Source organism: Larus michahellis, chromosome 1 (genome assembly GCF_964199755.1).
Source record: "Larus michahellis chromosome 1, bLarMic1.1, whole genome shotgun sequence".
NCBI lineage: Eukaryota > Metazoa > Chordata > Aves > Charadriiformes > Laridae > Larus > Larus michahellis.
This window is the reverse complement of record NC_133896.1, coordinates 163875266-163901121: the sequence shown is the minus strand read 5'-3', so window position 1 is coordinate 163901121 and position 25856 is coordinate 163875266. Positions and strand designations below refer to the sequence as shown.

Here is a 25856-nt window from a genome sequence, read left to right as displayed (position 1 = left end):
ATTCTATGGACAAATTACTTGCTCTGTGCCAATATGATATGCACATCACACTGAGCACCTTCCTTACTGCAGTACATGTACTCCACAGCAGCAATGGGGGTTTGGTTTTAATGTTGCCCCTCTGAAGAGTTAAGAATCTGATCACTACATAAATGTCATTGATTTTTAAGGGACAGATCTTCCTGTAAACACCCGCTGATTTAGTGGGAGTGTCAATTTATTACAGGTTTGCAAACAAAATCTGAGCACATTTTTAAAACCCCTTAATGTGTCAACCCACCGTTGTTTTCCACAGTTTTATGTGAGTGTAAGTTTGCAAAGCAGCGCTGAGGATGTGACCATCACAGAGCTCAAACAAGCATATGCAAGCTGCAGCCTACCAGGGTTTCTGATGCTTTCACGTTATGGGCAGGGAGTTGCTTAATCTAAAGGTCAGGACTCTCATACGGGTTTAACAATTTTTTCCCCTCTGTGTAGCCAGCAGTAACCAAAAAAATCTCCTTAAGGGTTGAAAGCCTATTTTGAACTTGTCTAAAATGAAGAAGATGCAATTCAGGTCTGGCAATTTCCTTTCAAGAGGTGCTGCAGTATGCAATGCATCTCTGTATTTCTAGTTTTCACCGAATCGGGGTCGCGCTCTACAGAGGCAAAAAGAGGAAAGGTTTCTTTTGTTAATCATACGTGCAAGAGCCATGCACAAAATAAAGTATTAAATACAGTAATTACAGTAATTTCTGTTAAAATATTTCTACACAGTAAACCTGTGGCTTTGAAAACTCTACCAGAAGCAAGAGAAAAACAATCTGTAATGAAAAAATTGAAATCAGAAGCCACTAATAACACTAAAGGGAGCCCAGAAGCCAAATTAATGTTTCTACAAAGAAATACTTTCCTACACCAGGCAAATTCCTAGTAAGACTCTTACCTGGGTCTTTATATATAGGATTCAGATTTCATTTTGAAGCATGCTTTTTACAAACTGTTTAGTGTTCATATGTCATTACCACTGTTGGGCCAGATTGCACCTGGCATCGATATAAACAAAGCTTTGGCAAGAATTCTTTTCTTTGGGATGGAGACATCTGATTTTCAAGCTGAAAACATGTCAGTGTTGCAAGACACTCCAAATAGCCTGTTTTACTAGTGCAGTAAATTAACCCGCCTGGTGTAGTGTTAAATGCTTTACAAACATCGACTGAAGGCGAGGGAGGGAAACAGCAAAAAACAAACAAAAACATTTCAATAACTTGTTTGAGTAGGAGCAGTGAAAAAAGTACACAGAAAGCTCAAAGGGAGGAGGTGGTCCTTGGGAGACAGGAGAACAGAAAAACAAATTTTGTGAATTTTGTCCTGTATTCAGCCCAGAGAGCATGCCATGGTGTGGGAAGACACAGAGAGAAGGGGCAGAATGAGTTACATCGACAACAGAAAAGGCATTTTCATTTGAAAAACAGATTAGGATAAGAGCAAACAGTGACTCTAACTCATCGTCTCCTTGTCTACAGGAGGAAGGCTTTTTGAAAGCTGTTACATGCAAGAGGTTTACCTTTAGTGCTGCAAACCACTGGTGGACAAAGACTACGTAGGCAAAACAGAGGATAAAATATGAGGCTGTCCCCCTTGCTTCGCCATTGTTCAGGATGAAAAAGCTGAGCTGAACTTCTGGGCACGCAGAATTGGCTGAGTGAAAGCTCTCATCGCTAGGCCATGCATTTGTGCTAAGCCTGAATGGTCTAGAGGACAATGGGGTTCAACCTGCCTGTGGCTTTACAGCAATTCTGCGATATAGATGTGAAACGAGAATAGCTGGAAAGTAGGTCCACATGCGTATGGAGACGAACAGTGACCTGTCCTGAGAAACACGGGCAGAAGCAGTGTTTTTAACTATATAGATTTATATACCTATTAGAATGAAGTCATTTTGCTACTCTTGTCTTGCTATTTTAATTATCCTGATAGCCGTCTATTTACAAACATGCATGTAAGTGGGATAGAATAATTAGTTAATATTCAGAAGCATTCATAAAATGTGGCAAAGTTTATGTTAGGGTGGCTGATAATTCCCAAGAGGATTACATTTGTGTTAAGTGTAGATTCGTATTAGTAAGCTTCAGCATGATTGATTCTTGCTTGGCCAGCAATAGAAGACTTAGCTTCCATACTGGCAGAGATTATATCTGGTCAACAGGAAAGGAAAACTGGCCAAGAAACTGCCAACACAGAATCTGAAGCTGTGAAACCTGGTCAAGAAGAAATAAAGCCAAATAAGCAACAGATGAAAAATTATCTTAAAGCAAAGATCAAATCACTCAGTTGGAAACAAGAATTGTATTGGAAAAGGTGATGCTGAGAGCATGAAGGGACGTAAGAATTTTTTTCAAAATAATATTAATAAATAAACTGGAATGGTGAACACTAGTAATTTTTTTTAAAATGGACCTTAACATTTTTCAAGAAAATGCAAAAGAAGTAGACAGTTTTAATATGCTCAAAGACTTCTGACAAATAGCAGAGAGGACTTTTAAACTTTGTGAATCACTTGAAAGATAATGCCAAAGGTCCCAGAAGAGAGGCATGGGCATACTGGAGAGGGTCCAGCAAGGGGCCACAAAGATATGAAGGAGCTGGAGCATGCCTCCTATGAGGAGAGACTGCAAGAGCTGAGACTGTTCAGCCTGGAGAAGAGAAGGCTCAGGGGGATCTCATCAATGTATACAAATACCTGAGGGGAGGCTGCAAAGAGGACAGAGCCAGGCTCTGCTCAGTGGTGCCCAGTGAGAGGACAGGAGGCAATGGGCACACACTGAAACATGGGAGGTTTCCTCTGAACATCAGGAAACGGTTTTTCACTGTGAGGGTGGCCAACACAGTTGGTGCCCAGGGAGGTTGTGGAGTCTCCATCCTTGGACATATTCAGAAGCCATCTGAACATGGTCCTGGGCAACCAGCTCTAGGTGGCCCCCTTTGAGCAGGTGGATTAGACTAGATGACCTCTAGAGGTCCTTTCCAACCTCAGCCATCCTGCGATTCTGTCACTCTGTGTGAAACCCACTGGGGAAGGTGATAGATTGAATGAGGAACAAGAAAAGAAAGACACTTTGGTAAGACACACACTTCACAATGCTTTTCTGGCACAGTTGTACCTGATACAGCACCCTCAGATGTTGCAGTAGTGCGCTGAACTCAAGAGGGACAACAGACTTGCTGCAGAAACCTGCTGCCTCTGAAGAGGAGACTTCCTAGGAAGTTTATTGACCATTGCATGCCAAATGAAAGACTGTGGAGAGAAAAGGGTAGGGGACTCACTGACAGATAAAGCAGAACAGCACTGATGTCACTGTGTATTTTACCCTTGGAAAATAAGTGAAGTTCTCTAGATGTAGAGCAAACCCTTGACAAGTGGCATGAGGACCACTTTGGACTGTACTGGCCACAGCCCTATCCCAAGTGAAAGCAAAGATACCTTAACTAGGAAAGGACCTGAATGACCTGCTGTATCCAGCAGCATAACCACACACTGGCGCAAGCACCGCAAACATGCTGGTGGGGATGGTGCCTCGGTGCCCAGCTGGAATGAGCAAATGGAGCTGGGGAACTTCCGGAAGTTGTAGGGGTGGCTGCCAGGTGGACACAATGCTTGGTGGCAAGCTGGCAGCAGAGGGAGCAGCCACTGCCAAGGAAAGGGAAGGGAGCATCACCCAAGTCCTGCCAGGGTTAACCTGCACCTGATGCAGGTGATGGGAGTGGAGATTCTGGCTACAGAAAACATCTCTGAGCACTTCAGGGGAGAAACTACTTTCTGTTCTCAATACGAAACACATTATTACTGGGGCAATCAAAAAATGTAAACAGGTTTAGCAAGTAAAGCAGAACAGTTTCCCTTAAAAAACATTAATTAGGTAAGTAGGACACGTTTTCATGAATCTCTTTTGGCAGTCCTTCATTCAGATCAAGAAGGAGATTCATATCAAGTCGAAGGGACAAAAAAATTGCTAAATACAAATTTAGTCCGACGGTTACACAACAATAAAGCAAGTTGGGGAAGAATGTGAGGAGACAAAAAATGTGAGCAAAAATGGTGATTTAATGGGTGTCAAACTTGTGAATACTGAATTCCATTTTATCGCTGTTTTAAAATTAATATAATAAATCCAAAGAAGCACTACTGTATGAATGTGATTATACTGCTGTAAAATCCTGATTGTCCATGAAGTTCATTCACACAGGAAAATAAATTGACACTGCTAGCAGCGTTTTGGTGAACAGCTGCATGACAAAGCTTTGTATCAACTTTGTGTTGTTGGTGTCAACTGAATTCAAAGTAGTTAAATCAGTACAAAGGCAGGGTCCAGGCTGGCTCCAACATTTACTATATGTGTTAAGAAATGGTCCAAAGCTGAACCTGCCTTATTAGTTTTTTATTGACATTGCATTTGGCAGAGTCATTGTCCAAAAATTGAGAGAAAATACCTGATAAGCTAGACATAAAGAATTTGAGCTTAAAGCCTAACAGACTGCTTAAAGTGGATGAAATCCACATCGGATTTGGACTCGGACAGATCTAAGAGTAGGTAACAAAAACACAGGTGAAGGAGCCTGCATGTTCAGGCCTGGAAAAAATGTTATGAAGGGAGCAACCTATGTGAAGGCAAAAGTTGTGCTAGTCAAGTAATCGATGATTTAACAAGGTGCCCTGCTTCCAGATGCCCTGGTCCATTATGCTGAGGTAACGTTATGGATAAATAGGCATGGATGTAAGAATGGTGGCTTATAGTGATGGTTGTTATGGCATGCAGGCATTTACTACTCTCCTCATTAGCAAAACACAAGTGAAATGATGGATGCTTAGTTGGTTGGCTCTGGTGGGAAAAACAAAAACAGCTCAAGAAGTTCTTCTTTCCACGTTGCCCTTCCTAGCTGCCTATTGCCATCCTTTGCGACCCCCCCTTGCTTGCAGTGATGCAATTGTCTGTATGGTCGTGCTGTAAACAGGACTGCCAAAATGGGCTGGGGTGAAAAAAAAATCCTACTCTCACATCCAGGAATAAACCAGAGTTTTTCTAATGTGGTCGCTTCAGTGATCCAGTTTGTGTCTTGGCTCAAGAAACAGTTGCATTGGAAATGCCTGCATGGGGAAAATGTGAGGCATGGAGTGGGAATAAGCAGAAGAGGGTAGGAACTGCTTAGATCTTGCAGAAATAAACATATGTTGATTTATCTTATCCTTTTACTGGGGAATAGGCACCAATCTTACTTTAAACTTCGCAGATATTCCAGAAGCCCCACTAAGGGGCACCTTCTCAGTAAGCCTAGCATTTAAAAATAATTGATTTCATCAGAAAAAAAATACAGTTGAAGAAAAGCTTAGGGAAAGAAATGTCACAAGTTCTGGTAATTTATTCCACTGCAATCAGGAATATCTAAATGAGGAACCTAAAAAGATTTTGAAGAACACCAACAAACAATTAAGATTTCTTCTCTACATATCTATAAAGATGTGTATTATATTATTCCTAGTACAATACGTATATCAGTGATGTACAAATACCATATTACAACTATAGGATTGACACAGGGGAGTTTTGCCCTAGAAAATAGCCACTTCCTCGGGTCCCACTTTCAAACTGGAGAAAAATCTCAGTTCCTTTAACACTCGCTGATCATTGGTTTAGGCAGGAAAAAAATCATATTATCAGGTTTGGTTTAGACCACAGAAAACAAGTGAAGTCGTTTCTAAAAGGTCCTTACTCCTTGCCATGAGTACATGAGTCATAGAGTCAGTCTTATTTCATATCTGAGGGATCAGTTCCTGCCTCAGCTAGTCACTGCCAATGTGGGGACACGCGGGATATGGCATTCTGGTGCTGTTTCCCCTCTCCCACTTCGAGGGTGTGGGGGTGGAAAGAAAGGGGTGCAGTTGCTTTTGTACTGCTGCCCATTCTTCAGGGACTCTGCCAAGAGCGAGCCGCTAGCTGTAACGGGCTTCGTCACGAGCATCTGAGAAAATGTTGCCTATAGGAGGTGCTAAAACCTGCATCTGGGGTGGAGTGGGATGTTTGAGTTCCTTGACGCACCCCAGGCACTCATCCAAGTGAGATCTCTATCAGAAGGAAGCCTTTCTGGTAGAGAAAGAAGAAGGATTTCTGGCGAAACCCAACGTAGTGAGGTGGGTCTTTGTTAAGGTAGTCGCTGGCTGAGAAATACATGTATAAAACAAGTTTGCTTTGCAGGAAGGCAAGAGTTGTGTCAATTTAGTGCGAAGCTTGTTAGATCAAAGTTTCCTGTGTTGAACATCCCCGTGGAGAGCTATCTATTCAGTGCTCCTGGCATCTATTTCTTTCAAGCTTCTAAACTTAAAAACATCTAAAATTACATTCATGCTCTCCTAACGTTATTCTCCCATAGAAGTAATTACTGCAATTACAGGCTACTTCTACAATGCTAAATGCATCTGATCCAAGGAGAGATCCCTGGTGCCCCCACCTAATGGGGGAGAGGGGCTCATGTCCACATTGCATAGAGGCAAACCTCTAGAGCAGACTGACTGCAGTGATGGATACGTGGCACATGGGTCTGGGTCTTCCCATGACACAGAGCAGGGCTTTGATGGACCTACGGTATGATCATTTTTCTGAGTAGTTTTTCTTCAGTTCCAGCAGCTGAAATAATATGAGCAGTATGTCATATCAACATGGGGTGCTTTAACCTTTAGCTGAGGATATGTGTTGCGTGTCCCGGGGCATGGCAAGATGGCACGTGTCAGCGTTTGAAGGTACACAGGCCTTGCTGAAGCAGCGTCACAGGACTGAGCAGGGGGGAGGCAGCTGAACTTGGTGCAGTCCTGTCCATACTGCTCTTTGGATGTGATGCCAGGAGAGATCCATGTCTAAACCCACACTTGTGTTTTGGTTTGTAGGAAATAGATGGTTCACTGCCCCAAAGGAGAGTCTGGATGTAAATGAGAAGTTGTGCCTTCTGAGCAGTTGGGGCCCAAGACCTTCAAGTGAAGATGGGAGCTAAGTTATCTGATGGCATAGATTTTCTCAGAAGGTCCATAAACAGAAACTGAGACAAATGACATGATCTCTCAAGGCAGCACAGGACTGCATGAGATAATCTCTGCTTTTAAAAGCTGCCCATGAAATGAGAAGGTGTAGGAAGTCCTCTTCCAGACGGTGCGAGAACCCACCTGGTGGGATGATTCCCTGGGGGTGCCTTGCTCAGCGTAAGACACCTGAGTGACCAGTTAGTGTCATAAACCCCATGCTAAACCCATTGCATGGAAACACACACATCTGCAAGGTGACACCACTTAACTTTAAAATGTAAGTTGAAAATGAAGTACGATTTTACTGTGGACGTGACCTGTAAACACTTGGATTTGGGGAATTCTGTGGGATTATGATCATATTACAGAATATTAATTTGCGAATTTACCAATGCAGATAAAGGACTTTATGAAAACTGAGATAAGAGCTGTTAATCAGTATTTGCACAATATCAAAAAACATGGACAGTTGTTCCAAGTTTTCTCTTTGAAACATCTAGTTTTATTGAGACTGCAGGTAGACTGGGAAAAGTTTCTTCCAGAAAAGAGGAAGGATGAAAGAAGCCATGGCAAAGCTGACCTGATTTTTCTTAATGCCGCCTTCGTTCCTAGGGGCTTCTGAACAGCTTGGGGCAGACGCTGGCTCCTTCGGTACAAGCAGGCATAAGCCTCTGGCCAGTTGTTGTCTTTCTGATGAACTTTTCATAGAATCATAGGACAGTTTGGGTTGGAAGGGACCTTTAAAGGTCATCTAGTCCAATCCCACTGCAATGATCAGGGACATCTTCAACTAGATCAGGTTGCTCAGAGCCCCATCCAACCTGACCTTGAATTTTTCCAGGAATGGGTATCTACCACCTCTCTGGGCAACCTGCTCCATTGTCTCACCACACAAACTTTTATTTGCCTTTATCTTGCCTTTTACTTTCCACACTGTTTAATGTTTACCTCATTTGGCCTTAAATTTTTTTTTCAAATAATTTATTAAATAATTGATGCAGTAATTAAACGGCACTTCTGATGGTACCCATTTGCCGATCTTCGAAATGTTTGATCCGTATCTGACTTAGAGTCACCACACTTGAAATCAGCTGCTGAACAGGGGTTGATAATTTCTTAAAGCAGATGTACTTTTGACAGACAGCAATGTATTTCATTATCAGCATTAACAAAAAATTACATTTATAAAAATAAAAAATGGATGCCTAAATGTACACATTTTCCATAATAATTTATTACATCATGCCAAGAAAATACATCTTAAACTAGACTATTTTTAAATAAAAAAATAACCATAGCATACAGTTAAATTCACGTGATGGATGAAATAAATGTATAGCCTTTTTTTTTCAGTTGATACATCAGCTTGAGTGTTTTGTGGTCTCATTTCGTCGTGCAGCAGCTCATTCGGGCTGTCCAGGAAGACTAATTAACACTAATGCTTCTAAAGAATTTTCATTTGTGATGCTAATCTGTCAGAAAACCAAAAGCATCCTCAGAAAGCCAGGGAAAAAAAGTAAAGAGACTACATCTTGCAGCCAGCTTAAATTAGTGTTAGCTTGATTTGTCTTAATTGAAAGGTTGTTTACATCTTTTTTGTAAGTGTTTATAAAAGTTGGCAGACAGAAGAATAGCTGCCTACGTACATGAACAAAATTTTCTTGTACTAAAGCTGTTGTATATAGTACTGTCATTAAAAAACCTTTTGAAATATTTCTGTACGCACAGTCGTAAGGTATAAGCCTGTCTCTGTGTTTATGTATACACAACACCCCCCACACCCCCCATGCTGGATTATTTTTGCTACAGAGATATTTATGCTAAGTCCTCATATTACATGAATATTTCTACGTGCCAATTGATTCTAGCAGCCTACTGGCCTCTATTTAAATTTCTATGATACATGCGAGTCAGAAAAATATCTTAACCACCACTTGTGAAAATGTCTTCCTCTTGCACTAAGGTACACATCCTTGGATACGCCGGCTCAGACGAAATGTAGTGCTTACATAGCTGAGCACCCTTAAAGCTTCATGGGGCTGCATGGGCCCTGGGTCCTGGACCACCAGCAGGTTCTTCATCTCTGGTTCCCCTTGTTCACAGCATCTGAAGCCAGGCCATCACCTGATCATCGTATACAGATTGTACAACTCTGATGAGGTTGGTTAGATCCCACCTAATATCTTCAGGATCCACATTGTCCACGTTGGTAGAGGGGGAGAGAGGCTTGCTAAGCTTACATGGCAGCAAGGAGCTCCCAGCTATTCATAAACAGCTTTAAGAGATCTTGTCCTTTAAAAATACAGGATAAAAACTGACGCTAGGCACACTAAATGCATTCCTAGGGCTTAAATGAAACTTCTAGGAAAACGGGCAATGAAATTAAGATTCCTCAGCAAAGCATAATTAAATTGCAGCTTGGTTCATAATGCTGACCACTGAAGTTCGCTTCGTTTTCGTGTTGCTAGGCCATGTACTGCATGTAAAGACAATTAGCAGAGCAGAGAGAAAAGCAGCAGATGCTAGAGATGCACAGTTAGATGACTCATTATGTCATGAAGAATCTCTCTTTCAGAAAAGTGAAAAGGTTGGTATAAAAAAAAGAAAAGGCTTGAGTAGCCTAAATAATTATTAGAGAGAGAATTTGAAGATTTCAGGAAAGAGTAATGGAAAAATCAGAATCCTGCAGCACTCTAAATCATGTGTTTGCCTGAACTGCAGAGGAGAAACACAGACATACGTGATGGACACCCTATTCTCCCCCCTCCTCCCCATTCCTGCCCCATCTTTCCTTTGGGATTACATGACATGTTCCTGTTGAACCAAAAGAAAATGTCTTTTAAAACTTCAAAAGTCTTTAAAAGCTCCTCAACTGATTATCTGCTCAAAGGTAACTAAAAGAAATTATTTAATAAAAGCTCCCTGAAGGGTTTATGATGCATGCGTATTTTACAGCAGATTTTCAGTCTAACAAGGCTAACTAGAAGTAAGTATTTGCTATTTCAGAGATTTATTCTCACAAGTACCTGATGCACGTAAGGTAGAAGGCAGGTCTCGTGAACCAGGCACCTCCTGTTCTCAGAAACACTCTGCTCCACGGTTATGGTTCTCTTTGTTTCCTTAAAAACAAGTGTAATTTGTCTTTTCTCTTGTCAGTCTCATCTGTGAATTTGAAACTAAATGAAGTATCATTCCGTATGGCATCACTTCACTGATAGAGAATTCAGCATGTAAAAAATGCAGAAGCTCGATTTTGCCGCAGAACCACTGTAGGTATATAATATATGTGCGCTTCCGCAAAATCTTGAGAGATGCGTTGGTAGGGTATGCACTAATATAAGTGACAAAAGATTCAGCGATGTCAAGTCCTGTAAACAAACCACTCCAGGGAAGTAACATTAACACATAATTGTATGTTTTTACCATGTCAGACCTGTCACAAAAAATAACTTGAATTGTGATTATAGTAATTAATTTTCCCTCTGCCATTTGAAACATGCAAACTTATTATGGCAATGAGGACGACAGATTCTGGCCTGCCATTTTAGCACATCATATATTTGCATTTCCATATGAAGAATTATTACCAAAAGACATTAACAGGATGAGATCTACACATAAACATGTCTTTAAGTATACCTACTATCTTTACATTAAGACCTGAAGGTCTTGAGAAAAAAAAAAGGGGGTAAGACTAGGCAAAAAAGATAAAGCAAAAAATCGATTTTTCTCCCCCCAAATCAGGCAGGTCTAGAAATCACAGTGCTGGAAAACTGGTTTGTGGGGTATGGTACCAGTTTGAAAAGATAGAATAAAATGTCATTTTTCTCCCTGCTGTTGCAGTCCCCAAAATTCTGTTATTCTGACCATCTCCGTTTCATTATTGCTGTATTAACACTGTGTCCAGGATGAGTGGGTGGCTGAGCTTCCAGCTCCATGGCATTCCTTCTGTTTTGAAGCGCAAATTTCTATGTCTTGACATAAAACTTAAAGAAAAAAAGGCGGGGGGAAGGAAAAGAAGGGAAGAAGGAGAAGTACTGGTTCAGCTCGTAGGAGATTATGGTAGTACTGTTACCAAAGGCACCTATATGGGTGCACTTAAACTGTGTGGGTTTATAAATAAGCCCGAGGGGCTCCTTCTTCGCTGCCACCCCCTTCCCCGAGTCTCGCGCTCTGCCTGCCTGATCCCATCCGACAGTAGAGCTGATACCACACTAATCCCCGCAAGTTTGGGACTAATGAACTAACTGCTGGGCTGCCGCCACGGAGCTTGGTCCCAAACTATACTGTACTTCACACTCGATTTATTCTCCAGATGGCGAGACTGCGCGGCCCCGCCGCAAGGGACTACCTCTTCCACTGGAGTGTAAAAGTGGACGGATGTTGTTTTCTTTGCAGATTTGATAATTCAGAGCTAGGAACTCGTGAGAATGGTTAGTTATTAGGTTTAATGGGTGCCAATCGAGCCAGCAACACGCGTATTCCCGTCTTTAATTTCAGTGTCTGTGTGTCTGGGTGGCGGTGGATTTGTCAGCAATGCTGCGTCACTGAAACCTTTATCTTCTCCAGTTGGCATAGCTGTGCGTGGTAATGAACATCTTCCCATGTCCTCCTCAGAGTCAGACAGAAGGGATGCTAAAGTAGCCACCCTGACCAACGTTTTTTCCCCCAGTGGGTTTTCCAGAACGAGTTGCAAATTTAGTGTATTTTAATAATACCACTGTTTACCATGAAGCTCTCTGTTGTCTTTCTCTCTTATTCAGTTTGATAAAGAACCCAACCCACATGGGACCTAATGGGGAAACCACCATCCCAAGCTACCTGGGGATGGAATTGTTTACTTAACAAACAGGTTTATTTCTTTATCAGCTATTCATTCATGACAGAGTATTACCCGATGTTGTAGTTCTCGTGTGAAGAACAGGGTAAATAATTTCTTTCACTGTTCCTTAAAAATTCTAGTTTGACCGTTCTTGGCAGGGACTTTACACAGTGTTTGGAAAACCTGGTTATTCTTGCATCTACTACTATAAAGACATTATTATATCAAGGACTACTTTTTTCTCTACTGTTACAATGTTGAAGTAGTTTACCTAGTTTAAAATTTTAGCTTTTGCATGGACCCTACCGTAAGAATAGCATCTACGTTTCCCTGCGTAATGAGGCAGAAGGGGCTCTCACTTTCCTCCATGTTTTTAGTACATTTAGTCAGAGGTTTTAGTATGCTTTTTTATTTACCCATGAAATGTTTTACTGGAAGCCTGGGTGGGGACCTGATACACCCCACTAACATCAATGGGATTTTCTCCATGGTAGGAAGGGCAGGCATCGAGACAGCCCCTTCACAAGCTCTGACTTTGGTATCCAGGTCCTCTCAGTTTGTCCCGCGATTAAAAACATAAATTGAATCCTGATGGGGAAACTACAGTGACTAGAAGTATTTTATCATGGAAGGGAAATGTTTCCATTCCTGGGGTATCTAGGCAGACAGATCTAAAACATAGTGGTTCTAAGAAAATGCATCAGTTCTCAACCCAACAGATGGCATGGGTGTGTTAACTAACATAGCAACATATTTTCTATTAAAATATGGGAAAAAACAACAACCCCCTCCCCATGTTTGTTGGTTGGTATAAATTCAGTGAAGTTGTTGGTTATTTTTGGGATACGTACCAGAGGGCTGCACATTTAGTTTATGTAAATTGATAACAGCAACAGCCTGTTAATAAGTGTTTTGTATGGAAATATACCTAGAAAGACACACGATCTGTCTTTTTTGGGAAGGGAGTTTGCAGCCTGAGGAGAAAAATAGCTAATGAGACGGTCTACTGCTCATTATTATAATCTGAAAAAAATCATAACGAATTAGGCTGTAAGTTTGCTGGAGATGCGCCTTCAGTTGGAATTGGATGCTGCCGTAGTGAATAATTTGGGGAGATCTTTCTTTGGCAAATTGGATCAGTGTGTGCTGAAACGGTGATAATCTGACTTTAATTAAAAGCATAAATTGGTTTGGAGCGTGTTTTTAAGCTACCCTTCTGCATCATATCCAGAAACTTCGAGGCCAGCCCTAGAAACCCATTACCCCTGGTCGGAGAAGGAAAACGTAAGGGATTTGTATTACCCGGTAATGGCATCATATGGTTCGGTTTACCTAATTCGGAAGCACCATTTCAGAGGGCTGCACGCCGGAGCTGTCTTCCAGCTGGACGTGTTTGTAGTAAACTGCATGCGTCTTTGTGTGGCTTTCCTAATGGCCCCAGTCAGAGTCCGTTCACAGCAGTTCGAACATTTCGGCTTGTATTTTCCAGAGATTACCTCTGAACGTGCCCCTTGATCGCAGCACAGGGATGCGTACATGTGCGCCTTGTTCCCGTCTGGCCGATTAACGGGCATATGCTCCCAGCCTTCGGAGGAGCACGGCTAGTAGCCCCAAGCTGAAGGCTGTTTGCTTCAGATTTCATTAACTTTCTGCTTCATTATTCCTTCCTTTTAACCAGTTAGAGCCATCACTTGCTTTTCTCTAAACTTACCCTAATTATCGGGGGTCCCAGCCCTGTAAATCAGTACACTGCAGAGCTGTCTTAAACTGGCCCGGGAGACCCTGTTCTGATCGGACCTGACAACTGTAAGCTACTGTTCCCTCACACTGTTTAACTCAGACCACATTGGGAAACCGCCTCTGCCCCTCTCACTGGCAGAGATTTGCATCCGTCTGGTTTAAATCTGCTGTCATGTGCTGTCTCGCTGATTGGTATTAACCTGGATATTAACTTTGATGAGTTCTTTTTTTCCCCCCTGAGTTTGCCTGTTTTCTTGCAAACCATCTCTATTCAGCAACTGCATATTGTTAAAGTCGTTCCTGAACCTCGGCGACTCAGGAGCTTTAAAGTTTTATTAGCCCCATAAAAACTCTTCACAAATGAAATGACTTTTGATAAGTGTGCGTTTTGACAATGCGAATTCGTTAGGGGCTGTTGGCGAGTGGAAGGAATTTGGGGGTTGAAACCGCAGTTGGCAGGAAGCAGGGAGCCCGGCGCCCTCCTTCCCCCCACCCTTCCTCTCCACCCCAAGAAACGCGTTTCATTTCAGAAAAGCACGCAAATATTCTTCAGGCAAATCAACTCTTAAACAGATCTGCAAATTTACATTCATAAACATAGGGAACGGCCACGGGAAGAGTGTGTCTTCGGAGATTTTATTTTGTGCCAGCAGGAGAACAGCTTTTTAGGTGGCTCAAGAAAAACCTCCCAAGTTATTTTGGCGTTGTTTTCACGTGCGAGTTTTGTACTCAACCACAAGCTTTAATACATTTTGGATACATGGAGAAAAGGAAGTTTTATGTATCAAAACCAAAGAAGTATATGTACATCTTTGCTTACTGACATCCAGGCAATACAGAGATGAATTACCAAAATGAATTGTTTTATGCAAATTTAAGAACATGCCATTTTTGTGAGTGCAGAGGGTTAGTGCAACACATCGTGATTAGTACAAAGATTTGTGTTTGTTAGACATGTTCAGCACTACCAGACACAAAAGTCTTGTTTTCTACAAGTGGTGGTGTAAAAATACTTAGACATAAAACCTGAGCATTTTATTTGCCAGTTACAAAGAAACGAGGAAAGTAAAATTGTGAGGTGCTGGTGATGACTGCTTCAATAAAAGTCCAAGAGTGACAGACGTTTTGGGGACACCAATATACTGGCTGTCTAGCTTTTTCCCCATGTAATTTCAAAAAGTTTTCTGCTCTTTTCTGTCAATAGAAAAAGTGCTTTATTTTTCTTTTCTTGTGTCTCTAAACACATATATATGGTAGAGAGAAGCAAGACTGACCGTTGTGAAAACCCTTGAAGAGTTTGACTTTGGCCATGCCGAAAAGTGTGTTAGGATAAACTCCGTGTCCAGCGGTCTTGCAGAAGAAGATCTAGAGGTGCTTTTGCAGTCCAAGACCCTCCCGTCAAGCATGATGCTGCCAAAGGTTGAAAATGTTGAAGAAATAAGATGGGTGAGTACCAACAGCACAGTAGATTTTGACTGAAGCCAATGGGCCAAGTTCACACAGGCACAGAGGTGAATGACTCTGAATTATGAGGAAGGCTACAAATATGATATAATGTTGTTGTTTGGCTAAGGTAATTGGGAAATGGATCCATTTAAATGTGCGTAAGATGTGCTGTATAAAACGCATACGTGGAACACCTTGCATTAATAAAGAAAACCAGGTTTATTTCTCCCACGGTCAACGAAGAACCAATATTGATGTCAGAGTGCATTGTCAAAAATAGAAGCATAAGTATCTGACTCTTCTCTAACTCTCCTAACAAGCAAAACAACTGTGTCCGTCTGTGAGCCTTAGTTACATGCATTGTAAGCAGGAGACGGGGAAACCATGTTAGCAACATATGAAAAAATGGGTTGGGGGGGGAGGTCACTCCTTGGGGCAACTGGAGGAACAAACAGGAAGCTTTTAACTAGTGTTTTTAATTAGCACAGATATTATTTCCTGAACAGTTCTCTATTTCTTCCTTTTTAATTGCTGACAGGTGTGTTTGTGTTTCACGACTGACTTTTCAGCCAATAAAAACCTGAAATGTAAATGGTTGGCATGTCAAATTACTTAAGAAAACTTTGAAATAGGCCTAATTATGCTATAATTGTTTTAATTGTCAAGAAAGGGGGACGTTTGTTTAGATATACCATTATTGCTGTAACATGCCAGTAAAGGAATAATGCTTAATTATTCACTTCTATATTTTTGCAAACGACTAGCCGAGCAACTAGCACGCGTGCAAGCTGTGATGAAAGGCAGGCAGACGTATTAAGGATCTATTTTAATCTCAGCATCTAACCTTGATCAAACCGTTAAGATCAGGCGTGAGCGCAGAACTGAGCAAATAATGTTGGGTACGTGACTGAGCCCCGGCCGTTCCGTGGCACTGCCCCTTCGGCCTCCGCCGCTCACGGTGGAAGCTACACCATCCCCTTCCACCAACATTTAATTAAATTAACCGGCGTATACCTCTCAGGGTTTACAGCCGTGTAAGTGTTAGACGTAACTTGTCAGTAATGAATATTCATGCTTCCAAAATGGCAGGGCCCTTGCTGCCACCGAGTCGGTTTTGCAGGGAGGTGGGATGTGGGGGCTCTTTGTCCCCTCATCCCTTTCCACCTTCCCTCTCCCTAACTTTGATTTCCGTCACGGACAGCAAGCCAGCCCCAACAACTTCAGCCTCATGGTCCGCCTTTTGCTTCCCTCTCACTTTGCCCAACCTTCGCACACAAAGAGCGCGCTCTGCTTAACGCCGCTGCCTTCTTTTCCCAATCCTCCCCAAATTCACTCCGGCGTGATTTTTCAGCCTCCCAGAAGCTGTTTATTTCCCCCCAACACATACCCCCCCAACCCCCCCCCCTCACCCCCCCTTCATTTTTATTTATGTGCAGCAGAAAACCTGGAGGCTGATGCACAACTAAAAGATGGGCTTACTTGTTTTCTTTTGTGTGAGAATCTCTTGCTTTCCTTTTGTCCCTAGTGTGGGTACTTGTTTGACTGGCATGGCTTATTGGACTATAACAAGCGTAACTCTCCCTCCTTTGTGGCGGGACAATTCTCCCACAAATCCCGACCAGTGTGCATTCTTCCCGACACACTATTGGGTGTGCACTGGAATTGAAAGAATTGCTGAGGCCTTGCTACTTCATCCCCTCCCCAAGCTTTGTGGGTTTTTTTTCCCTCCGCCTTCTTTTTTTTTTTTTTTTTTTTCCTTCCCCTTTTCTCCCTGAAATGAACACTTTACCAGGCCGGAAACATTTAATCGTCTCCTTTTGAAAAAAAAAAAAAAAAAAAATTTAATTGAAACTTCTCCACACGTTACCTTTTGTATTGGTGCTTATTGCAGATTTTTTTAAAGGGGAGAGGAAGGGAAACAATATTTAATTAAACATGTTTGGTTTTTTTTTTTTTACTTACAAAACAAAAGATAACAAAAATCCTAGGAGAGTGACTTTTAAAATATTTTAAAATAAAAGCTCTGCGGCTTTAGCTTGCACCTAAAATATAAACACAGTAGCGCTTTTACTTTTTTTTTTTGCTTAAAAATTAAAAATCAGATAGGAGTCTTAAAAATATATGCGGATGCCATTATATTACCTCATTTTCTGCATTTGCCTGGATGAAGTTTACTATTTTCTGTCAGTATAGTGCCTGCTATACTGTACGCTCACACATGCGAATTGCATTGATTTATTTTTTTTTTTTCTCCTTGCACATTTTTGGGTGAAATTCTCTTCTCCAAAGAAAAGTTACTGAGAGGGCCACGGTGACGATGCAAAGCAGGGATGGGAAGGGCAGAATTCTTCACCGAAGAAAGCTGTGATTTATTTTGGCCTAATTGTAAAGTTACTGCAAATTGCTGGAAAGCTTTTTTTCAAGATCTGGGTGATTAGATTTTCCTTCTTTTGGGGAGGGGCGGTGGGGGGAAGCTAAAAGGGGAAATAACACCTCTAATCCAGCTTCTGGTAAATAGGCTGCCAGCTTTTAAAATGAGTTTCCTTTCTATTAGTCAGAATATTATGCTAAGCCTTAAGCATTAGTTTTTTATGTTGCCATAGCAGCCTTATTCCTGCAGGGTTGTGACCTGCGATGATTACAGTACAAAGCTTATAGGGTCTTGAAACCCCCTTTGAAGATGAAAAGTCTTTGATGGTTTATATTTATGCAAATCTCTTAGATATGATTTACCCAACTGAGACTGAATGGAGAGATGATTAAAATTCCCTTTCCTTTGATATCCATTAATAGTTGAATATTCCTTAAATTTAAAATATATGCATATGTTATTTTTGTCTTTATTTACTAACATATTTTTGCCGTACCTGCGATATGTTTATCTCCGCGTAAATTACTCGATCTGGGCAGACATAATAGATTTACAATATAGGGCTGAGGGTTTTTTCCCCCCTTTTTTTTTTTTTTTTTTTTTCCCTTTTGAAAGGGGAAAAATCTGTGCAAGAGCTTTTGTATGTTTCCAGATGATAGATTTTGGAATTTGGGCTACCCCACTGGCAGCTCAGAGCTAGCTGTGAACTGGTCTCATGGAAAAAATTGGCAAGCTTTGGTCTTCAAAGAATTAAACTTCCTTTTTAAGGCCTTCCTAGGTAAGCTAAAAAATTATGAAGAAAAGCCTATTGAACAAAAGGGTAACGGTGCCGTAATGAATAATACGGATGCCACTTAGAAGGCTGGGGAGCACTTCCAGTGATGGCAGTGCTGGACCTGAAACAAAACCGGACCTCAGGTACAGCAGCACTTCATTGTTTTCCAGGGCCGGAGGATTTGCATTTCACTAAACCAGGGTGAGAGGTGCTAAGCTTGGATTTTTTTTTCTTTTTTTTTTTTTTTTTGGCAAACCAAACCTCCAAACTTAGAAATGTATGGGAATGCTGTAGTTTCGAATCGCAGGCCTTATTAAAAGCTGCTTTAATTTTTTTTAATTATGTTTTCGGGGCGGGGAGGGGTGTTGTTACAGCCAGGTGAAAATTTAACGTGTTATATATACATGTAGACTGTGCTCTTTTTTTCCCCTCTCTGATAGCTCATACTGTCTAGTTTTAGTTTTCAGACAAATTCTTACATCACCTAAAAGGCCGAACACTTGTAGAACCAATGAATTTTATCCCCTTTGTGGAAACTGCAGTGGGCTTGCTCAATTTTAAGGTAAGCAGGTCTTGAAGCGTTCATATTTTGCCATCTCAGCAAACTAGGATAAGCAGAATACTCCCCAGTCTCCCCCTAATTTCAGCAAGGAAGAGAGGTTAAAAAATACTAACCATATTGTTCAATCCCCTAAAACGTTTATACAGTTAACTCTCATGCTTGTATTGTAAAGGCCTTCATAAATTCAAAGTATTTCAGTGACAGAACCGTTCCAGATAGTCCATGCACATAACAAAACCTCTCTGCATTACTGTTATCATTTTTCACATAGTTGGAGTGGAAATGGCCTTCTCCAAAGATTTGAAATACTCACAGTGTTGCAATACACTTGGCTATTTAGTAGCTATCGAACTCGACTTTGGTATAACATTTTAATTAGAAGAAAGAATTAATCATCATTTCGGTATTGCTAAACTGGCATCTTTATAATGGTTTCTACTGATAACATTACAATGGAATTTCACGTTATCGTTTTTCTGTGTATAAGATGGGGTGTTTAATGTTAAGATTAGAATTAACTGAAAATAGCAAATATCTGAAGAATGTGCTCCTTTTTTAGGGTAATTTTAGATCAAATCTTATTTTTAAAGGGCATTTTAATATAAATCACTCCCCAGCCTTTACTATCAAGTCCAGGTTTTTCAGACAGGCGAGGCAGCGTGGTAACGAATCGGAAGGTCTCCTGCGTGCACCAGGAATTCAGCATTCCCCTCCCAAGCTCTAAGGGAAAAGTTTCGGACCAGCTGAGGACACAGACATCAGAAGTACCTCCCGAAGTACCGGCAGGCCTCACGGGCAGCCTGCTCGTTTGATACAGCCATTTATCTTACAAGACATGCTAACGTGTACCTGGGAACATAACAAAGCAGTAATCAAATAGGCACGCTCCCGTCCAGTGTGCACGTACGCAGAATTAAACCATATTTTAAACCGGCTGAGGTTTTTCTTCACCTACAGTATTTTATAGTGGAAATTTTAATATTGCAGTTCCTGATGTTGGCAGGAGAGTTGCCTTTTAAAGCGCTCTGTTAAAGGATAATTTCTTGTCCCACCAGCTGCCATAGAAGAACACCCATTAGTAATTACATCTGTCTCTCCCCACGTACCTTAGCCTTAAGAAATATTAGTATTACCCAAACATCCACATAAAATAGTAATATTTTGGAAATGCACTTCTTCATAGAATAGCTACAGCAGCAAAAATTTTATTGCTTTTATTTTAAGACTTTTATGCAGCACTTGTTGCATTTTTAACTTCCTTAGCTAGTTTTTAGTTATACGCACCAGAAGACTTTAAATGGGCAATCCTGTAAGGAATCCTTATATCCTGTAAGGAATCTGCAACCATTTTAAACCGTTCATAGTATTTATGTAATAAAAGAGATTCTGATCTTTATTTCTGTTTCTCATGCGGATGTATTACATGTCAGACTAATCAAGTTTAATACTTTTTGTTTGCTTTTAAGCAATGTCTGACAAATGTTTTGTTTCATGTTGTTACATAAAGATCTGAAGCAGCGATCGCAGCACTACCCAGGGCATTATGTCAACCAGGAGGCAGGGAATCTGCCACGACGTCCTGTATTTACACAGTCTAGGCATAAAGGTGCTTAGGGAAAGATAATGTTTTCTCTTTTGCTGAGTCACCTTAAAGCACTGCGCAGGGTCGAGCAGGTACAATGGCTTTGCTTAATAGGAGCAATTTTAGCTGGAGGATTTTGGTAACACGGGGTTGCTGTACTATCCTCTGTAGTTTCCCTGCGTCCTGCATTTATGTAGAAATTAATACTCTGTTCTCCTTTGAAGGCTGTCTGTGAAGAGGCACTGAGAGCAGGATCCCAGGTTGGCTTTCATTTGGATGCAGTTGTCTTTGGAGGAGAGGATTTCCGTGCCAGCATAGGTTGTTACCTGTGTGTTTACTATAAATGTTAACGTATGCCATTTGCATTGGAGAAGCCCCATGTCATTTATGGCCATTGCTTTTCCAACAGCAATAATTAAAAGTAATGACAACACGCAATTCTGCGTTTTACATTTTCACTTTTCTCCTTAATTTCCCTCAATGCGGAATGCATCACCAGGACGTTACAACGTGATCCCTGTGTGTTACAGGGCGCTGACACTCTCTTTTGCTTCTTGCCATGCAGTATCAAAAATTAATGAAAAAAAAACCAAGCCCAAAACAAAACTTGTTGAGTCACTGAAATTATTTTAAAATATGATATCTGTAAGAGACATGCACATGCTTCTAAGTCCTAAAAACCTGGTGTCTGCTTTATCATGGTTTTACAGACAGTTATCAGTCAGGCTTTTGACATCATACACAAATACTCTTCTGTTACATTTTGCTTTCATAAATGTACTTTAAATATGTCCCACATCAACACAGCCATGCATTCACGCAAAAGCACTATTAGTCTTCCTCAAAAATGAAAAGTATTTTAAAATATCTTTTATGAGAGGCCACTTTGCTTCTTATTAATCTGATTCAGTTTAAAGATAGTAGTGCAGAGCTATCAACAAATTAAAAATAAGTACTATTTAATGTAAAAATTATCATTGCTTTACTAAAATATTCCTTACAAACTGGAAATCTGTAGCTAAATAGTAGCCCTAAGGAAAGGGAACATATTATTTTATTTTTTTTACATCAGCCTTCACGTGAGCACGTTGCTTCGCTGGTGCCCTGTGAGCACATGAAGTCTCATGAATACTTTTGCTTCTCAGAAGCTGTCTACCGTCATTTTTCATCCAAATACTAAAGCTTAAATATTCAGCTTAGGACATCAGTTGTGACAAGAATCACAACCAAGGAAAGTGCAATTCTGTTCTCAGTGTGAATTTTTTAACCATTTAGTTGTACCCAGTATATGAATTTGTATAAATCTTCTCTTGCTGTAATGCTTCTCACTGTACGTACAGTAAATAATATAACCAAATAATTACTTCACATTAGTCCCAGCTCCACAGTCCTTACCAACCAGAACTTCTGCTGACTTCAGGCTTACAACTTCTGATTTGAACTGAATCAAAACCTGAATTTTATAAGCTAGTGTTTAAAGAGAGATTTCTTTATTTATTGCTAAATCAGCTTTTTTTTCCTCATAAGAGTATTATTTTGACAATACAGCCTTGCACCCCTCTTTGGTTTTCTAAATTGATAAATGAAATCTCAAACTTTCCTTTTTTTAAGTAGGAAATATTTAAAAAAGAAAGGTTTCAAGCACTCTTGAGAGCTTTTCTTTGTTTTCATTGTTTTCCCAGGTGCAACAAGCAGTAAGGAAACTCACGATATTCTGTATGCCAGGCAAAAAATAATAGTCACAGCAAAGGCATTTGGCCTTCAAGCAATAGACCTTGTTTACATCGATTTCCGAGATGAAGAAGGGCTCCGCAAGCAGTCAAGAGAAGGTGCCTTAATGGGATTCACTGGTATGCCTTTCTGCCTATGTCTCAAAATGATGCATAGCTTCTTCAATTTAAATATATTGCTACATGCACTGTCACTTAGGCAAATAACTCGGGTTTTCTTTCAGGTCATTTATTGAAAAACTCAGTAATACCAAGCTCTTCTGTGTTTATTAGCACCTTTAAAATTGGGGCTGGAAATTTTGCCTCCAAAGTCACAGGCTGCTTTTTAAAACCACATCCCACGAAGCGTGTGACTGTTTTTGAAGAGGAGCTGGGGTAGAGGCTGTGCAGTGATTTCTCCCATCACAGAGCCCGGGAAAGGCGATACTGTACTCCGCATCAGACACTCTACAATTGCTTTTTAAAATATTTGGATCCCTTTCTCCTATTTTATTTTTTTTTAATGCCAGTTGTTAAAAAACACTTTTGAGTTGAAGGAGTTGAGAAGCAAATCTCCTATGCTAATTGCTAGGGGAAAGTTATTTTCTTATTATTTTCTTTGATTTGTTTTTCATCCCCTGGCTCCCCTCCCAGTAAGTGCTGGTGACACCTACGGGTATTGGCAGACAGCAAGAGCAGCGGGCTCCTTGCCCCAGCGTCCCGTAAGGCAGCCTGTTACCCTGTGATTGGTGTACCAGATCACTTGGACACCCCGGTGGGACAGTGCAGCCACCAAAGATTGGGGGTTTGCAATAGAAATGAGACATTTGACACGTGTATTAGAGAATTCTAGCATATAGGACAAACATTTTACATTATCTGTCTTCGACCGTCATTCAGGATATGCATACAGTAATAGTACATCTCTTAGGTTTTTTTTACCAAAGGCGTGGGTCCTAGTGATGCCACCTATCAAATTATATTTTTACAGTTAGTGGCATATGATATCTTAAAGCACCAAGCAAAATAATCTAATAAACCAAGCGTTCTTTGAAGCGATCTCGACGTGCCACTAAAAGAATAGAGATCGATGCTCTTCAGCGCAAACTCTACCTTACTGTCTGCTGAGTTTCGACATTTGCAAAACCAGATCTTGTTTTGGAGGCAAAGCCGTTAGCTCCTCACAGCTACATTATCGACGTCCATGTGGACTTCCACCCTTCATTCATCTGCGATTGAAGTTGGGAAAATAATAGAGCTCCTGAATGGTAGCACCTGCTGATGGCTACCTAATCTAGACAAATATTTCCTAGCTTAAGGAAAGGCTTGATTTTTGAAAAAATTCAAGCATCTGAACCTCCTGTTGACAGAAGATGGAGTTGCAGATGCCTAGCACCTTTGGGAGCACTCTTGTGGAATGCTTAATGTATATTTAAATACTTAACTCAGGCTGCCAATTTAGGAAATTTAGAAATGCTCTGCACAAACAACGTTAATACTGATTTGGACTCCACTGACTTTATAGTGGAAGTTGTCTGACATCAGGATAGGGTCCAGATAGGAGACAAATAAAAAGGTCACCTGTGGCAATTTAGGGCGTAAAGTGAATTTCTAACTCGGCCATAGAGGTGTCTTGCCTTTCCATACGAGGAGTAAAGATCTGTAAAAGGTACAGGCTTCATTCAGGTGAACTCCCTGCTCCTGCGCTTTGCCTCCTGCCTTTCCGCAACTATCATCAACACATTTCCAAAATCCAGCAAACAGCCTGACAACCAGTCCAACCATAACTAGAGATGGGGCAATACTGACTTCTCTGATCTGGTGGCAAAAAAAAAAACCAAAACAAAAACAAAAACAAAAAGTCTGTTTAAGTCAAAGCAAAACAGCATTTTTCATATTTTTGGTAAAAAAAGAAAAAATAAATTGAGGTTGATCCAAAATGTTTCACTTTTTCTTTTGTTTCTTTTGCTCTAAGTTATTTAATGTTTTTTATAATCTTTCTTGCTTGTTTTGATTAAAATAAAACGTCATTTCAAAACTAAAAGCAAAAATATTTTGTTCCAAAACTATAGTAACGAAACATTTTAATATTTCCAATTTAATATGCATCACAGAAAATTAGAAATGGATCTTAGCTTAATCCGTGACCTTGTATAAAGCAGAAGTCTGCAGATCGTATTTGCCACTGACAGTCCTCTGATAACGTGAGAGTAAAATACTGAAATGTTGCCTTAATAACAAGTTTGAAACACGCGATTCTTGTTATTTTTAAATATTTAAGATCCCTTCCTACTACTTTTTCACAAAGACTCAAAATCATTAAAATCAACAGGACTAAAACGGGCTGAAGCTTCCAAATTGCTCTCGAAGCTGGGGAAGTGCAGACGTGTTTGCATCCACAGGGCCAAATGCACCATCCTCCAAACTAATGCACATCCAGAATATTCAGCAAATCCTTAGATTTTCCCATATTCGGATTTAGACTGGTGGAATTGGCCTTTATCTAAGCAAATATGTTCACTCAAGATTAATCAAGCGAAATCACATAACGAAGAACTTACCAGTTATGTAGTTACTATTGTGAGCCTCACTGCTTATTGTAGCCGAGTTTTCTTTTCTAGTTATCTTACAGGCAGCCTGTTTTTCCTTCAGTGGCTGTGCTTACATAAAATCAAATGTTTTCACATGTAATTTAGACAAATTAATAGGTCTTTTATATGTATATGTATTTTTTTATTATTTTATTTATATCTCTTTTTTTTATAGGGAGGGGCTGCATATGTATTTATATATATACCCACACACGCACGCATACACACACGGCAAGATGTTTTATGATACCAGAATCCGTGGACATAAAGTCAGTGTGTTGCCTATATAAATGGTCACCAGTTTTAGGAATGTTTATGTAAAAAATTAAGTAAACCTTGCCATAAGCTTTAGCAGCTGACTTAGTCATTATAGAGAAGTCCTGTGCTACATGCTGAGAAGCCAGATATAAATACGAAGCACTGTAGGTTTCCTCTCTTTTTGCAGTCTTTTGTAGAAGACTAAAATGACACCATCATACAGTTACCTAAAAGACTTGACAGGTATTGATTTAAAGCACGATATATCAAGTGGTACTGTAAAAAGGATTTCATGGTCATAAATTTTAATGTCTTCCAATTTTGCACTCTCTCAGTAACTTGTCAATAACAACAATTCCGTTTAAAATATTTGCTTCATTCCTGCGTGGCATTACGTCTATTATACAGTTATTTGGATACATAATCTGTAACAAAAAATCAACTGAGTGCTATAAATCGAAAGTTAGATTCTATTATCTGTAAATTGTTCAGCAGTGCTTTAATGATAAAAAGTACGGCTTACTGCTACAGATACCTTTATCAAAACCAAATCTTTTTTCAGAAATGTTTTATACTTTAAAAAATCATATATGCATATTTTTATTTTTGTTATAATTATGGACTGACTTTACATATAATTTAGAATAGATTCTACATTTTTCCCAGAAAGCTAAGCTCCTTAGGATTTTGCAGGAATTATTTGTACACCCTTCAATTTTGAATTAGTAGTTTAGCTAGGGATAATTTGTTGTATTACAAATAAGGAAGATCATGATCTTATTAATGGTAACATTTGATTAAATTGACTAAAAAACCTCTGATTAGACTCATGTAAAACACGTCAGTTAAGGAAATTTGTGTAATTCCTTTCAAAAAATACAGTTCTTACTGAGTTTAAAATTTTTTCTTATTTTTGAGCTATTTTTTAAATAGGTACTGTATTGAAATTTCA

At 40.2% G+C, this 25856-nt stretch overlaps 1 protein-coding gene across 2 annotated transcripts in view; it reads left to right on the top strand.

The window, feature by feature from the left end:
* CLYBL (citramalyl-CoA lyase) overlaps positions 1-25856 on the top strand; it is a 197536-nt gene that overhangs the window by 135752 nt on the left and 35928 nt on the right. For both annotated transcript variants that reach the window (XM_074562200.1, XM_074562209.1), the window contains exons 3-6: positions 14868-15056; positions 18663-18764; positions 20571-20664; positions 22029-22196. In XM_074562200.1, coding sequence (XP_074418301.1) covers positions 14868-15056; positions 18663-18764; positions 20571-20664; positions 22029-22196 — 553 coding nt within the window. The remainder of the gene's footprint in view (positions 1-14867; positions 15057-18662; positions 18765-20570; positions 20665-22028; positions 22197-25856) is intronic.